At 40.6% G+C, this 17,513-nt stretch overlaps 1 protein-coding gene across 3 annotated transcripts in view; it reads left to right on the forward strand.

The window, feature by feature from the left end:
* IFT81 (intraflagellar transport 81) overlaps nt 1-17,513 on the forward strand; it is a 130,087-nt gene that overhangs the window by 1,473 nt on the left and 111,101 nt on the right. For all 3 annotated transcript variants that reach the window (XR_005659553.1, XM_039910436.1, XM_029058800.2), the window contains exons 2-9: nt 7,099-7,263; nt 7,736-7,839; nt 8,710-8,890; nt 10,302-10,391; nt 11,343-11,408; nt 11,716-11,826; nt 13,863-13,947; nt 16,003-16,166. Coding sequence is in view for 2 of the 3 variants with exons in the window: in XM_039910436.1 (XP_039766370.1) it covers nt 7,120-7,263; nt 7,736-7,839; nt 8,710-8,890; nt 10,302-10,391; nt 11,343-11,408; nt 11,716-11,826; nt 13,863-13,947; nt 16,003-16,166 (945 nt within the window). In the remaining variant the exon portion in view is untranslated. The remainder of the gene's footprint in view (nt 1-7,098; nt 7,264-7,735; nt 7,840-8,709; nt 8,891-10,301; nt 10,392-11,342; nt 11,409-11,715; nt 11,827-13,862; nt 13,948-16,002; nt 16,167-17,513) is intronic.

The following is a 17,513-nucleotide window of genomic DNA, read 5'->3' on the forward strand; positions in this document are numbered from 1 at the left end:
GAGTCAGAGGTCGCGGGTTCTAATCCTGCCTCCACCACTTGTCTGCTGGGGGACTTTGGGCCAGTCACTTCACTTCTCTGACCCTCAGTGACCTCATCTCTAAAATGGGGATGAAGGCGGGGAGCCCCAAGTGGGACAACCTGATTACCCTGTATCTACCCCAGCGCTTAGGACAGTGCTTGGAACATAGTAAGCACTTAAATACCACAATTATTATTATTAGACGGGAGAGACAGCAAAACAAAACAAGTAGGCGGGCATCAATACCATCACAATAGATAAATAGAATTATAGATATAGACATATCATTAAATAAATAGAGGAATAAATAATATATACAAATATACCCAAGTGCTGTGGGGAGGGGAAGGGGGTAGAGCAGGGGGAGGGAATCGGGGTGATGAGGAGGGGAGAAGGGGCAGAGGGAAAGGGAGGGCTCAGAGTGGGAAGGCCTCCTGGAGGAGGTGAGCTCAGTAGGGCTTTGAAATGGGGGAAGAGAATTAGTTTAGTGGATGTGAGGAGGGAGGGCACTTCAGGTAGAGGTAGGATGTGGGCCAGGGGTCGACAGCGGGACAGGCAAGGACGAGGCCCAGTGAGGAGGTGAGTGGCAGAGGAGCAGAGTGTCCGGGGTGGGATGGAGAAGGAGAGAAGGGAGGTGAGGGAGGAGGGGGCCAGTTGATGGAGAGCTTTGAAGCCAAGAAGGAGGAGTTTTTGCTTCATGTGAAGGTTGATAGGCAACCCCTGGAGGTTTTTGAGGAGGGGAGTGACATGCTCAGAGCATTTCTGCTGAAAGATAATCCGGGCAGTGGAGTGAAGTATAGACTGGAGCGGGGAGAGACAGGAGGATGGGAGATCAGAGAGAAGGCTGACACAGTAGTCTAGCCGGGATATAACGAGAGCCCGTAATAGTAAGGTAGCCGTTTGGGTGGAGAGGAAAGGGCGGATCTTGGCGATATTGTAGAGGTGAAACCGGCAGGTCTTGGTAACGGATAGGATGTGTGGGGTGAACGAGAGGGACGAGTCAAGGATGACACCGAGATTGCGGGCCTGCGGGACGGGAAGGATGGTCGTGCCATCCACTGTGATGGAGAAGTCTGGGAGCGGACCGGGCTTGGGAGGGAAGATGAGGAGCTCAGTCTTGCTCATGTTGAGTTTTAGGTGGCGGGCCGACATCCAGGTGGAGACGTCCCGGAGGCAGGAGGAGATGCGAGCCTGAAGGGAGGGGGAGAGGACAGGGGCGGAGATGTAGATCTGCGTGTCATCTGCGTAGAGATGGTAGTCAAAGCCGTGAGAGCGGATGAGTTCACCGAGGGAGTGAGTGTAAATGGAGAATAGAAGAGGGCCAAGAACTGACCCTTGAGGAACTCCGACAGTTAAAGGATGGGAGGGGGAGGAGGCTCCAGCGTAGGAGACCGAGAATGATCAGCCAGAGAGGTAAGAGGAGAACCAGGAGAGGACAGAGTCCGTGAAGCCAAGGTGAGATAAGGTATGGAGGAGGAGGGGATGGTCGACAGTGTCAAAGGCAGCAGAGAGGTCAAGGAGGATCAGAATGGAGTAGGAGCCATTGGATTTGGCAAGAAGGAGGTCACGGGTGACCTTAGAGAGAGCAGTCTCGGTAGAGTGGAGGGGACGGAAGCCAGATTGGAGGGGGTCTAGGAGAGAATGGGAGTTAAGGAATTCTAGGCATCAATTGTAGACGACTCGTTTTAAGATTTTGGAAAGGAAGGGTAGTAGGGAGATAGGACGATAACTGGAGGGGGAAGTGGGGTCAAGCTTTCCTCTCCACCCAAACGGCTATCTTACTATTACGGGCTCTCGTTATATCCCGGCTAGACTACTGTGTCAGCCTTCTCTCTGACCTCCCTTCCTCCTCTCTCGCCCCGCTCCGGTCTATTCTTCACTCCGCTGCCCGGCTCATCTTCCTGCAGAAACGATCTGGGCATGTTACTCCCCTTCTTAGACAACTCCAGTGGTTGCCTATCGACCTCCGCTCCAAACAAAAACTCCTCACTCTAGGCTTCAAGGCTCTCCATCACCTTGCCCCTTCCTACCTCTCCTCCCTTCTCTCTTTCTACCGCCCACCCCGCACGCTCCGCTCCTCTGCCGCCCACCTCCTCGCCGTCCCTCGGTCTCGCCTATCCCGCCGTCGACCCCTGGGTCACGTCCTCCCGCGGTCCTGGAACGCCCTCCCTCCTCACCTCCGCCAAACTGATTCTCTTTCCCTCTTCAAAACCTTACTTAAAACTCACCTCCTCCAAGAGGCGTTCCCAGACTGAGCTCCTCTTCCCCCTCTACTCCCTCTGCCATCCCCCCTTTACCTCTCCGCAGCTAAAGCCTCATTTTCCCCTTTTCCCTCTGCTCCTCCACCTCTCCCTTCCCATCCCCACAGCACTGTACTCGTCCGCTCAACTGTATATATTTTCGTTACCCTATTTATTTTGTTAATGAATTGTACATCGCCTTGATTCTATTTAGTTGCCATTGTTTTTACAAGATGTTCTTCCCCTTGACGCTGTTTGGTGCCATTGTTCTTGTCTGTCCGTCTCCCCCGATTAGACTGTAAGCCCGTCAAACGGCAGGGACTGTCTCTATCTGTTGCCGACTTGTTCATCCCAAGCGCTTAGTCATCCCAAGCGCTTAGTACAGTGCTCTGCACATAGTAAGCGCTCAATAAATACTATTGAATGAATGAATGAAGATCAGAGAGGAGGCTGATGCAATAATCCAGTCGGGATATTATGAGAGCTTGTACCAGCAAAGTAGCAGCTTGGATGGAGAGGAAAGGGTGGATCTTGGCAATGTTACTATGTGCCAAGCACTGTACTAAATGCTTGGGAGAGTATAGTATTGAGAAGGAGCGTGGCGGAGTGGCTAGAGCAGAGGCCTGGGGGTCAGAAGGTCATGGTTCTAATCCCGACTCCCTCCCTTGGCTGCTGGGTGACCATAGACAACGTAGCCTAGTGGCAAGAGCCCGGGTTTGGGAGTCAGAGATCGTGGGTTCTAATCCCAGCTCTGCCACTTGTCTTCTGTGTGACCTTGGCCAAGTCACTTCACTTCTCTGGGCCTCAGTTATCTCATCTTGATTAAGATTGTGAACCCCATGTGGGACAACCTGATTCTCGTATCTACCCCAGCATTTAAACCAGTGCCTGACACATAGTAAGTGCTTAACGAATACCATAATCATTATTATTATTATTCTAAGGGCTTCAGTTCCCTCTGGAAAATGGGGATTGAGACTGTGAGCCCCACTGGGGCTTGATCACCTTGGTTCTATCCCAGCACTTAGAACAGTGCTTAGTACATAGTAAGCGCTTAACAAATACCATCATTATTATTATTATCTGGGGTTCAGTTACCTCACCTGGAAAATAGGGATTGAGCCTGAGCCCCACATGGGACAGGGACTGAATCCAACTCGATTTGCTTGTATCCACCCCAGCGCTTAGTACAGTGACTGGCACAAAGTAAACTCTTAACAAATACCATCATCATCATTATTATTATTACAGCATAACAAAGTTGATATTCAGCCATATTTATTGAGCGCTTACTGTGTGCAGAGAGCACTGTAGTAAGTGCATAGGAGAGTACAGTATAAAAGCATTGGTATTCATTCAATCCTATTTGTTGAACGCTTACTGTGTGCAGAACACTGTAGTATATGGGAGAGTATACAGAGTTGGTATTCATATTTATCGAGTGCTTGCTGGATGCAAAGCACTGTACTAAGCTCTTGATACGTTCCCCGCCCATGTGCTTACAGGCTAGAGAACTACTTTCTTAGCCCATGCCCTTATGCAGGGTTCTGTACGTTGAGCTGGTAATTGGTGGAGTAGGGTCAAGAACTCAGGTCTCCTAACTCCCAGTCTTGTACCTCTTCCAGTAGGCCAATTGAACCTTCACTGATACTTATAATTAGTCCATTTATTCCTCAGTCCAAAAATAGCATCCAAAGGGTGGAAAGACTAGAACAAGGAGGCAGTAACCCTTGCTTCTGTCCTGGGTTTCCCCGCCACTTAAGCTGTTTCCCTCTGCCTTGGGTTTCTAAGGGGTCGAGGGGACAGAAGCTACTCCGCTAGGCCCAACCCGGTGGGCGAAAGAATACCCTTGTTCCCTTCATGCCGGAGACTAGGGTGTCAGGCCACGGGCACCGAATTAGCTTTAAACCCTTAAGTGAAGCAGCTGAGGTCACCATTAGCCTCCTCCCGATGTCACTGGGACTCCAGGGGCTGCAGACTCTAGTCCTGCAAATGGAAGGCCTCAGTTCTCTGCTCCAAGGGATCAGGCCAAGAGTATTCTTAAAAGAATATGCCACTGTGGATGGCCTGGTTTTAACAGTCCCTCCTCTCCCCCGGGTCTCTATCTGGGTAAGTGGGTTCAGAATAGGTGGAGACATTCTGATTAAATATGTATTTAGATTAATTGGTTACTATTTTTAGGTCAGCCCACTGGGTACAGATTGCTAGTGTACTGTACATGGGGTGTGCTGTTGGAGCGAAAGGAATATTTAAAAACAATAATAAATCACTCAGAAAATAGAGCACAGAAAAGTAGTGTCCTTTCATATACCTGCAAGGTTATTTTTTTATTTTTGGAGTTGGTCTTTTTAAAAATAAGTATCGTGGTGTATTAAGAGACTATAGTTCGAGTTTCTAAGTATCAAATCATAAGTAATAATAATGATGGTATTTATTAAGTATTTAAAGTGCCAAGTGCTGGGGGTAGATACAAACAAGATCATCAGGTCAGACAGACCCAGAAGTAAAATAATGGTTGTGGTATGTGTTAGTGCTTAGTATGTGTCAGACGTTGTACTAAGTGCTGGGATGGAGCGCTTAGTATAGTACCTGGCACCTAGTAAGTGCTTAACAAATGCCATAATTATTATACAAGCAAATAGGGTTAGACACAGTCCCTGTCCTACCTGGGGCTCACAGTCTTAATCCCCATTTTACAGATGAGGTAACTGAGGTACAGAGAAGTTAAGTAACATACCTAAGGTCACACAGCAGACAAATGACAGACCTGGGATTAGAACCCAGGTACTTCTGGCTCCCAGACCCGTGCTCTATCTACTAGGCCACACTGCTTCTTAAGAAGTATTTTCAAAAGTTTGAAATGGAGATTTATTTGACTCAGATATCCAAAAATGGGGAAATGAATACAAATAATGAGCTATTTTATTTTCATAAAGACTAAATTTTGTGACTTAGAAGAAAAAAGGGTGATTAAGCAACTTTCTTGCTGTCTTCAATGTCTTCTGTACTAGTATTCTGCACAGTGTTATTACATTTTTTCCATTAAAATTTATGAACACTTTGAAAACTTAAATTACCCTAACATTGTAGTATTCTTTTCTTCTTTTTAAATGTCTTCAGATAATAATAATAATGATGGTATGTGTTAAGTACTTACTATGTGCCAAGCACTGTTCTAAGCGCTGATCAACTCATTATCACAGTAGTTTAATGAGTACCTACCATGTGCAGAACCTTCTAAAATATTTCTTGCTTTTATAAGGAAAAGTTCAGCCTTGGGCAACTTTTTTTTTTGCAGATTACTGAATTTAAAGAACTTTAACTTTATGAAAAATGTTCATAATCCTTTCTCACTTTTCAGATTTGTAATGGTGATGCATAGTAAAGCACTTAGAGACACTAGTAACCTAAAAAAACCATACTGGTGCTAGAAGATCAGTTCACTTTTCAATAAAATTTGTTCTCCCCCATGGTCTGATTTCTTCAGTTTTGGGACTGGGAGTCTATGGTCATTTTAAAAGCTAATAGTGATCCAGTTGTCCAGAAAAAATCATTGCCATCATCAAAATGATTTACTAAATGCCTACATTGCATAGAATGCCGTACGAGATGCTTGGAGATATGCAGATGATATTTGTTAAGCACTTACTATGTGAAAAGCACTGTTCTAAGCACTGGGGTAGATACAAGGTTAGTTGGTTGGACATAGTCCCTGTCCCACATGGGGCTCACAGTCTTAACCCCCATTTTACAGATGAAGTAACTGAGGCACAGAGAAGTGAAGTGATTTTCCCAGGGTCCCACAGCAGACAAGTGTTGGAGCTGGGATTGGAACCCAGGTCCTTCTGGCTCCCAGGCCTGTGCACTATCCACTGTGCCTAGCTGCTTCCCTGCCCACAAGAAACTCATGATCCAGCAGGGAGTTGAGGGGGGGAATAAGCATAGAAACAATAATAAAAATAATATCTGTGATATTTAAGCACTCAGTATGTGCTGAGCACTGTACTGTGCACGGGGCTTATTCAAGTTAATCAGGTCAGGTGCTGTCCCTGTCCCACATGGGGCTCACAGTCTGATAGGAAGATCAGGTATTTAATATCCATTTTACAGATGAAGAAACTGAGGGATAGAGAAGTTAAATGACTTGCCCGAGCTCACACAGCCACGTATGGCAGGGCTGGCATCCAGGCCCCCTGACCTCCAAGCCTGTGCTCTCTTCAATAGGTCACATTGCTTCTCTGTTTGACTTTTACAAATAACTAAAAAATCAAAATTAAAGAAATGACATTTCACTTGCAGGAGAGGTGGCCGAGGCTTCAGGCTCCATGCAGCTTGGTTTCAATGGCAAGTCACACAACTTCTATGTGCCTCAGTTGCCTCATCTGTAAAATGGGAATTAAGACTGTGAGCCCCATGCAGGACATGAACTGTCTGACCTGATTATCTTGTATCTCCCCCTATGCTTAGTACAGCACCTGGCACATAGTAAATGCTTAACAAATACCATCACAGCAAAATGGCAGGGGGTTGGGGGCAGCATTATTTCTACATCTGCTTTCTGCTTTTATTAAAGGATGAGGCTTGGGAGTCACAGAGCCTGTATAGCTTGACCATAGAGAGTAAAATAATAAACATAGTACTTAGCTATATGGGTTGATACAGTTAAAAACCATTTTCATCTTGAAGTTCATATTCTTTTGTTTCTGTTGTACGGAAATCTTTAGTTTGTACATGTGTTGTAGTTCAACATTTCCATGCCTATTTAGTGATCCTTGATACTATATTTTGGATTCTTTATTACCTAGATTCAGATACAAAATCTTCATCTTTTATTTAGGATAATTTTCAGGACCCAATTATGAGTGAGCAAATTAAATTCATTGTGGAGAAGCTCAATTCGGAGCCCTTTAAGAAGAACTATAATTTAATCACATTTGATTCCCTGGAGCCAATGCAGCTATTACAAATTCTCAATGATGTTCTTGCTGAGATTGACCCAAAGGTAAGACTTAAAATCTGAAAGGAAGGAATGAAGAGGAATATTATTAATTGTGATTGCTTCCATTATCTCCTTTAAGGGCTATAGTCTTCTCTAAGGGCACAGGTGCAAATCATTTGCACCTTATATAGGAATTACTCTCCATTTCCAAGGATGAACATATTTTGGGATGGAATGAATAAGGTTTCACAATAGCTGTTATTGTATTACAAGCTTGCACAAGCCTCATGTACACTGATCCCTTTACCTTGGAGATGGAGCATTATTTTGTTTTAGCTTAACGACAACTATAATAGGGATCTTGACCTGACTTGAATGTGCAGTTTTTCAGTGTAGTGTTCCAGACGTAACACCTGCCTTGTGAAACATCATCGTGTTATGTAACCTGTTCCAAAAGGTGAATTTCATCAGAGTGTTGTCTTTTAAACTGCATAGCATTTGTGCATTTATGTTTTCCATTTTCTTGACCTTTTAGCAAGTCGTTGATATTAGAGAGGAGATGCCAGATCAGACAGCAAAACGGATGTTGAGCCTTCTTGGTATCCTTAAGTACAAACCTCCAGGAAATGCTACTGACATGTAAGAATGTGCTAATTTATTAATTCTTTAAAAGGGTATATGATTTTTAATATACACAAATCAGGAATAGCAAAGCTTGCCTAATTCATTACTTGTGGGTAGCAGAGGCCATTTATGAATGATCTTTTATTGTTCAGTAAGTCAGTCAATTAATATAATAATAGTGGTATTTTTTAAGCATTTACTATGTGCCAGGCACTGTACTAAGCACTGGGGTGGATACAAGCAAATCAGGTTGGGTACAGTACCCTGTTCCACGTGGGGCTCACCTCCTCAGTTCCCATTTTACAGTTGAGGCAACTGAGGCACAGAGAAGGTAAGTGACGTGCCTAAGTCATGGAGCAGACAAGTGGCAGAGTTTAGGCAAGTTACATACCTAAGGACGTGAACAACTTAACAGTTTTACTGCCCTGGATTCAGAAGAAATCTGTGCCTTCCAGTGTGGTTTAGTCTCTTGGATATTTTAAATTGGGCCATTCCTTTTCCCTTATTCCCTTATTCAGTGAAGGTCAGTAAACCAGATTTTCTTTTACCTTGAGGGTCCCATCTCTCTCTCAACTCAGTTCAGGTTAATAAAGCACTTTCAACCCTGCTCTGTCAGTCAATGCAAATATTAACAATGTACCAATTAACTGGTCCAAAATAACCTTCTCCTCATTTTAAAGATTGGATGGCTATTTTATGCTTCTGTACTGTTTCTTGTTTGTATGCAGATTACTTTCAGAAGAGCTGCCTTCCTATCCATTTTCAGCACCATTATAGAAAACAATTAGACAACAGAAAATTGCACCTAGAGGAACATTAGCCTCTAAGTCAAGATTAATTGATTATAATTGTTTGTTTTGGAATCTCTGTTCGTTTTTTATTTAGGAGTATCTTTCGTCAGGGTTTGGTAATTGGAAGTAAGCCTATAATTCACCCGGTGTTATACTGGCTCCTTCAGCGAACCAGCGAATTGAAGAAAAGGGCATATCTAGCTCATTTCTTAATAAAAGTGGAAGTGCCAGCCGAGTTTCTTCAAGATGATACTGTAGCTGACACCAATAAACAGGTACATATTAGGTAATTGGTGAAAACTAATACCAAACAACGAGAGATTCACTCAGAGTGCACGTTAGATTTAATGCATGTTTTCATTTTAACTTGTTGTTTTTGTTAAACTCCAGCGAAGTTTATTAATTCATGAAATTTATGGGTGGTAGGGTGGCAGGTGGTAGAGTACTGTACATTCTGGGGTAGGGTCCCGGACTTAAACTGTACTTACATTTTACAGTTACTTTTAAAAGTCCCAGCCAGAGACATTCAGAGCTTAAAAAGCTTCTTACAAGACTACTATCCATACATTGTTTATAAAGTGCCATTGTATTTACTTAGTCAGATGTATTTTACATTAACAAAATTAAGGAAGGGGAAACTCATATTAGTCACCAAAGGAATTGCAGATTAAAAAACAATTTGGTACAAGTTGAGCCAACAGAACCGATATCAAAGCTAGAGATTTACGTGGGCCTCTCAATTTGTTGCATTTTTTTTTTTAATGGTATTAACCGCTTGCCATGTGTCAAACACAGTTCTAAGCGCTGGGATGGGTATGAATTATATCGTGATTGAACAGTGTAATATATTTTTAATGTTTGTCAGTGATACATTTGGAAAAAAACTTCCATCTTATACTCCATATTACACATATTCATTTATTTATTCATTCAATCATTTATTGAGTGCTTACTGTGTGCAGAGCACTGTACTAAGTGCTTGGAAAGTACATTTCAGTAATAGAGAGAGACAATCCCTGCCCACACCAGGTTTACAATCTAGATTCCATAGATTCTAATGGTTTTTAGAATTGTGGCTTCACATGACTGAAGTTCACTAAAAGTATTTAGCTTTTCAGAATTTTTATTCAACAATTCAATTATACTTCTTTTGAAGCTTAACAATTTTTTCATTGCATATTTGAGCTCTTGATTTTTTTTTCTTACAGTGTTTTTGTAATTTCCAAATTGAAGCTCATTTAATTCAATATGGGTCTGCATTACATCTGTATGTACTGGGCTCTGAGGCCCTTGTTCCATTGAGCATATGGCTAAGGCAGGCAGTGATTTGTTCAGTAACACAAATCAGTCAGCAGTGACGCTAATTGAGAAAGAAAACTGGATGATTGGTTACGAAAGGATTCACCCTGTTCTCCCAGATGCATCATTTGGGAATATGTTAATTAAGGGCAAACATAAATTTCTTGTGGACTTTTGATAAGTATACTCTTATAATTATGAAACAATTATAAATGTTTATCAGTTATAATTTTGTATTTTGCTTTTGTGAAGATGAACAATCCATGTTTTTACAATACTGAAATTATAAACCTATAAGTTTCCTTATAAAATAAAATTTAAAAAAGTGGTGAAAGTAAGTGTACTGGATCCAGGGCTAATTTTCTAGGTTTTAATTTATGCTTTTAGTATGAAGAATTGATGGAAGGTTTTAAAACCTTACATAAAGAATGTGAGCAACTAAAGACCTCTGGATTTTCTACAGCAGAAATACGAAAGGTAAAATATGAGGACTGTTATAATTGCTTTTGCCTGGATTTTGGATTTTTAAATACTTTTATAGTATAAAAAAATCTAATTATATCCTGGTATGTAAATCTTCAGCGGTGGAGGTTAATGTTAAGTGTTGCTGTCTTCTGTAGATTCTTTTTTGTAAAGGAAGGCCAGGATCAAACCCACACTGACCCCTTCCATATTTTTTTTTATCCTTCAGTATCAGAGGGGAACCAATGCTATATGTAACGTGTTTCAGGAAATTTTTTTTTTGTATTATGTGGGGTAGGAGGGATGGAGACTGTAAACTCATCGTGGGCAAGGAACGTGTCTACCAACTCTGTTGTACTGTACTTTTCCAAGGCCTTAGTACTGTGCTATGTGCACAGTAAGCATTCAGTAAATAACAGATGACGATGAGTTCTACTTACTAGAAAAGAATGGGCAAAGAGGCAAACTGGATATTCTAAGATTTCAGTTTGCTATTCTTTCAATGGATAACTTTATCTAAAAATTGTAAAAATGTGGTTCTCACTTTGAAAATACACAGGATTAGTATTTAGCCATTACAAAGCAGATATAATGACGCAGCTTTTGTGTTCTGTTATGGTAGCATTAGGACCTGGGGTTAAGCCTGCACATCTCCTTATGAGTGCTTTTAAAATGAAACTCTTTATGTCCAAATTTGGAACTGCACCCATTTGCTGGCTGGCAGCTTCACCTCATTGGTTATAACCTATTTTGTTTCTTGGGGGGGGGTTGTTTTGCTTTTTGATGAATGCCAGCTGAATCTCCTTGCATAAACTGCCCTAAAGACAAAAGGGAAGTGAACATCTTCAACATTAAAATCCATATCCCTTTTGGTTTGGATGGCATTAAAAAAATCAATTACATGTATAAACATTTAAACTTCTGCATTGTCATTTTTCATTCAGAATTTTTTTCACTGCCTTTTAGGATATCACTGCAATGGAGGAGGAAAAAGACCAGCTCATTAAGAGAGTAGAACGTTTGAAGAAAAGGGTAAGAGAGAACCAACACTGTAAAATTTCAGTGTCATAATTCTTGGCTTGAAATGTAATTTAGGAATGCAAACAAGTATTAAGCAGCTCATGGTGTATATCTGAGAATGGAATCAAGTAACTAACTGATGGAAAGGAACTCTCCCTAGACAGAGCTTTTAAGGACTCTGAGTCCAGAGGCTTACTGTCATCACTAAACAGTAATGTGTACCGAAAGGAAGTGCTAAGTGGGTTTCTGAATCATGTGATAGTACTAATTCCTTTCTCAACTTTAATAGCAATATGCACTACTTATTCATTTACTGTAGGTGGAGACAGTGCAGAATCATCAACAGATGCTTAAAATAGCGAGACAACTTCGAGTCGAAAATGAGAGAGAAGAGTTTCTAGCCCAGCAAAAACAAGAACAAAAGAATCAGGTATCCATATGAAAGCATGCATTGAAAAAAATCTCAAATATTTCAGTGTTAGTTGTTTATTCTTAATCCTACAAAAGAATAGCTGTAGAATTAATCGCATGTGAGTACAAGTCCATATTTCCCCCCTGATTTATAGTAGTATGTTAAAATACAAATCTTTTCCATAAAAGGAATGTATTGATTACCTTCTCTGATGTAAAGTTGGAGTGGGACCTCACTCCCTAAAATGTGGTAACCTTTCCATTGCAAATCGTGATCCAGATGGCTCCTAGACCTTCCCACTCCTGCAGAAATTGTTTCTGTATAATCATCATCTTCACCAATATTTATGTGCAGAGCAACATTCTAGGTGCTTGGGAACATGTGTAGTAAAATACATATCCCCTTTCCGCTAACATAACTGGGGAGACAAGCTGACATAAATTACCAATCATAAAAATGAAAGCATTGATAATAAAAATGCAAGTCTTCCATTAAATAAATGAATAGTCAGATATATATCTCAGTGCTAAGGATAGCTAATCAATCAGTGGTATTTACTGAGTCCTTACTGTACCAAGTTCTTGAGAGAGTACAATGCAACAGAGTTGGTAAGCATGTTCCCTCCCCACAAGGAGTTTACAGTCTAGAAGGGGAGACAGGTGTTAAAATATATCGTGGATATGTACATAAGTGCCATGGGGCTGAAGGCAGAGTGAATATTAAGTGCTTAAAGGGAACAGATCCAAGTGCAGAGGGAAAGCAAAAGGAGAGGGAGTGGAAATGAGGGCTGTTGAGGGAAGGCCTCTTGAAGGAGATGCAGTTTTAGTAGGCATTTGAAGTTGGGGAGAGTGGTGGTCTGTCATATATGAATAAGGGGTGTGGGGGAGCAGGTTTGAGGCCAGAGAAGGATTTTGGACAAGAGATTAGGGACAAGATTGGATGAAATCCAGGTACTGTGGGAAGGTTGATGTTAGAGGGATGAAGTGAGTGGTCTGGGTTAGAGCAGAAAATCAGCAAGGTAAAATAGGAAGGGGTGCTACCTTGTTGATTGTGGTGTGCTTTGGGAATTTTTTTTCTTGATATTTTAGAGAAGCAGCGTGACTTGGTGGAAAGAACATGGGCCTGGGAGTCAGAGAACCTAGGTCCTAATCTCGGCTCTGCCACTTGCCAACTGTGTGGCCTTGGGCAAGTCATTTAACTTCTCTGTGCCTGTAAAATGGGGATTAAATATCTGTTCTCCCTCCTACCTAGGCTTAGAGCCTCTTGAGGGTTAGGAATTTGTGGGTCAGGGATTGTGTCCCACTAATTATCTTGGATCTACCCCACTGCTTAGAACAGTGCCTTAACACAGAGTAAATGCTTAAGAGATACTAGAGTTATTATTACAGTTTGCCTAGATGGTAAATTTGGGGGACTTGATTTAGCCAGGGTTACACAGTAGGGGAACAGAGACTCAAACCCAGGTCTCCTGATTCTCAGGTTTACCGTATTTCCTAGGGCGTATGTAAGAGCTTGTTGCATTATCTTTAACTGTTGGACCTTGTTTTAAAATCCAGGTCATATTACAAGGAAAAGTGACAATTTAAAATTTGTTTCACTTGCTAGGGAATTGGTAGCTCACCTTAGCCTAATATTTACTATATCAACTCCGCTTCACTGGTTGTGCCACAGAATGGCTACCAAGTATTTGGAATTATGTGGTTGTGTAGACTATGCTTTCATGATTGCTAGTGTTCTTTTAGTTTTTAAAAAAATGTGCCTTAAAGAGAGAATCACAGTTAGATAAGCCTATTTCAGTAGCAGGTATTCTTCTATAAATGCCGAATCCAGAAAATTAATGTGGGAAAATGGCTTTGAAGAATTCTTCAGTGTTCTTTTACTTTAAAAGAAACTGCTATATTTTGATGTTAATATATAATCTCCAAAATGCTTGTTATTTGTGCTTTTGGCATTTTTTGAGGATCATGTGGAGCATGTATTTTTCATTTTTTGATTACATGAATTCTACATTTCAAAGGAATATCCCTAGTAATGAACCTAATTGTATTCTAAAGCTATTTCATGCAGTGCAGAGACTACAAAGAGTACAGAACCAACTGAAAAATATGCGTCATGCTGCAGCAGATGCAAAACCAGAAAGTAAGTAGAAATTTCCAAATGCTATTTTCTGTGACTAGGAGTCAGAAATAGAAAATTAATTTAGGGCATGTTAGAGAGCCTACTAACATAAATGAAAAGCAATCTACCTATACCTAGGGAACCATTTAAAACTAGTAAACCAACTAGGGTTAGTAGATACTATCGTGTTTTAGAATCATGTAACCAAGTCATTGTTTGGGGAGAAAGGAGGAGCTGAAATTTGATCAGGGCTGCTGGTTGGGGGTGGAAGGAGACATTTGGAATGTTGGAAGAAGCAGCATGGCCTCGTGGAAAGAGCATGGGCCTGGGAGTCAGAGGTCCTGGATTCTATTCGGGCTCTTGATATTCGACTGCTTTTGTGACCCTGGGCAAGTCATTTATCTTCCCTGAGCCTCAGTTCCCTTTTCTGTAAAATGGGGATTATGACTTTGAGCCCTGTGAGGGACATGGACTCTTCAACCTGATTAGCTTGTATCTATTCCAGCTCTTAGAACAGTGCCTGGCACATAGTAAGCACTTAAATATCAATGAAGAGGGGAAAAAAAGGTGTGGTCTACATGTCTCAAATTTAAGTGTATTTTCCAGTGTATAAGTGCAATCGAAGTGGCTGTGCAGTTGAGCCAAATTGGGGAACAAAGCAGTGATGAGCCAGTAGTCACAAAATTTGCTATTTTCTTAAAATTTGGTGCTCTTATTGACCAATAGGGGAGTCTAAACAGTGTTGAGAAGTGTCTGTTTCTTTTGAAACTGTGGTTATGAGGGAAATTCATATGGCAGTGGACCTTACCAAAGTGAATATTCTCTATAATACCAATACTGTATTTGTAAGTTAAGTGCTCTGCAGTTAGTGGTTGCTCAATAAATACTGACCGATCAAGCTTCACACGTTTTCTATCACTTTAACCATTATGGAGAGGATGTCTGGGAACTGCTTTGCACCAAATTGCTTATGCCTTTCCCCTCACTCAGCCGTTTTTGAGTACAGTCTTTAACTAGGATAATATTTTAAGCAGTATTTTTTTCTTAAATGTTTATATGAAAGCATATTATAATCTTTTTTATATTTATGGCATTTACTAATTGTGAATACTTCATCTTTTTACTATGAATAGGATGGGTTTTTTAAAGACATTCAAATTAAATTTTTTAATCAGTACGTAATTAATGATAACATATTTTAACCTAGTCAAAAAGTTACAAAATCAGATTGTTAGTAGTGAATGTTTAGAAATAAAGAAAGTGAAGTAAGGGATTGAAAGATATTTATATGGGGCAGAAAAACAGTTACTGGATATATGTGGACCACCGGTTTATATTTTAACTTCATTCTTCATCTTTATTATGCATGTCTCAGTTTAGTCAAGTTAAACATTTTTAGTATAGGTTTGTGTTAGGCCAAAATAACATGAGTTTCAGTTTCTGGTATTTTTTTTTTTTTACAAGGATGAGCCTTTGTGTTATTGTTGATAGACTTTAGACTCCAGACTTGAAGCATAAGAACTCACAATAGGTACCTTTATAATGCATTCCCTTTGTAGTTTTTCTAATTTTGCTGTACTTTTCTCTCCTGGTATAAATTTAAATTGTTTATGCCAAAAAGTGAAGAGAGGTACTCTGGTTTCTTGCTCTTTGATACAGTGGAAAAATAAAATTTTTCATTTTATTGGCAAAGGTGATGGGATATAGACAATTAACTTAAACCTTTGATTTTTGTAATGTGAGAATGGATGCCCACCGATACTTGTAGGAGGAACCATTTATTTTGAATGTCTTGAAGAGTAAGATAGTCCAAAAATGAACCCCAAGTTTATTTTGGATATTAAAATTTTAAAGTACCTTCAATTCTTATGCAAAATGGCAGTAGGGATATTTTTGTAAAATAGAAACATTAAGGATTTTTTCCCTTTAATTTTTTAAAAACAGGAGTTTTAAATAATTCAATTTTGATTTTTAAACTTCAGCTTCCAAATTACTTGTTTAATTTGTTACTTTAAGATAAGCATCGCTAATTGCTACACTTTTAATCTAAACACCAATTTATTAATTTACCTAAAGGCCTATTGAAGAGATTGGAAGAGGAGATAAAATTTAATACATATATGGTTTCTGAAAAATTTCCCAAGGAGCTAGAGACAAAGAAAAAAGAAGTTGATCTCTTGCAAAAAGTGGTTGCAGAACCAGCTATGGGCCATTCTGATATCATTGAACTTGAGACCAAGGTATGTTACAAGAGTTAACTTCCTCTGCTCTTCCTTAAGACTATTTTCCCTACATTTTCCCTGAGATTAGGTATATGGTTACTCATTATGCTTTTAAGTTCCTTGTTTCTTTATAGCAACTGTAAGATGTGAAGCACTTTTTTACTCTGCCCAGATTCTCATGTTACCAGAAACATAGCAAATTGATCCCCAAACTGAGCAGGTAATTTTATTTTCTTATAATAATGATAATCATGTTACTATGTGCCATTGTACTAAACTGTGTGGTAGATACAATATGATCAGGTGGGACACAGTTCCACATTGAGAAGCAGTGTGGTCTGTAGATAGAGCACAGGCCTGGAAGTCAGAAAGACCTGGGTTCTAATCTCAGCTCTGCCACTTGGCTGCTCTGTGACCTTGGTCAAGTCACTTAATTTTTCTGTGCCTCAGTTACTTCATCAGTAACATGGGGATTAAGACTGTGAACCCCATGTGGGACAGTGACTGTGTCCAACTTGAATAGTTTATATCTACCCGAGGACTTGGAACAGTGCTTGACACATAGTAAATGCTTAACAAATATTATTATTATTATTATCATTATTGCTGCTGTTGTTATTAGTAATAAGTACTTACTGTGTGTAGAGCGCTGTACTAAGCATTTGGGAGATTGTACTCCCTTCTGCATCACCCTTGCACTTGAATTTGCACCCTTTATTCACCCTTCCCCCCACCCCCACAGCACAATGTACATATCTGTAATTTATTTCTATTAATATCTGTCTCCCTCTTTAGACTATAAACTCACTGGGAGCAGGGAACGTGTCTGCCAACTCTGTTATATTGTATTCGCCCACAAAATAAGCACTGAGTAAATACGATCGATTGATTTCAATACAACAGAGTTGGTAAATGCATTCCATGCCCAAAAGAGACTTACAGTTTAGAGGGCAAGACAGGCATTAAGGCAAGACAGACTGAGCTTCCCCTTTTCCCTCTGCTTCCTCTGCTCCCTCTCTGCTCCCCCTCCGCCCTCTGCTCCCTCCCCCTTCCCCCCTTCACTTCCCCTCAGCTAAGCCCCCTTTCCCTCTGCTCCTCCCCCTCTCCCTTCCCCTTCCCTCAGCACTGTGCTCATTTGTATATATTTTTATTACCCTATTTATTTTGTTAATGACGTGTACATCCCCTTGATTCTATTTATCATAATTATGTTGTCTTGTTTTTGTCCTTCTCTCTCCCCCAATTAGACTGTAAGCCCGTCTTTGGGCAGGGATGGTCTCTGTCTGTTGCCAAATTGCTTAGTACAGTGCTCTGCACATCATAAGCGCTCAGTAAATGCTGTTGAATGAATGAATTAATTGCTAT

Source organism: Ornithorhynchus anatinus, chromosome 2 (genome assembly GCF_004115215.2).
Source record: "Ornithorhynchus anatinus isolate Pmale09 chromosome 2, mOrnAna1.pri.v4, whole genome shotgun sequence".
In the NCBI taxonomy this organism is placed as follows: domain Eukaryota; kingdom Metazoa; phylum Chordata; class Mammalia; order Monotremata; family Ornithorhynchidae; genus Ornithorhynchus; species Ornithorhynchus anatinus.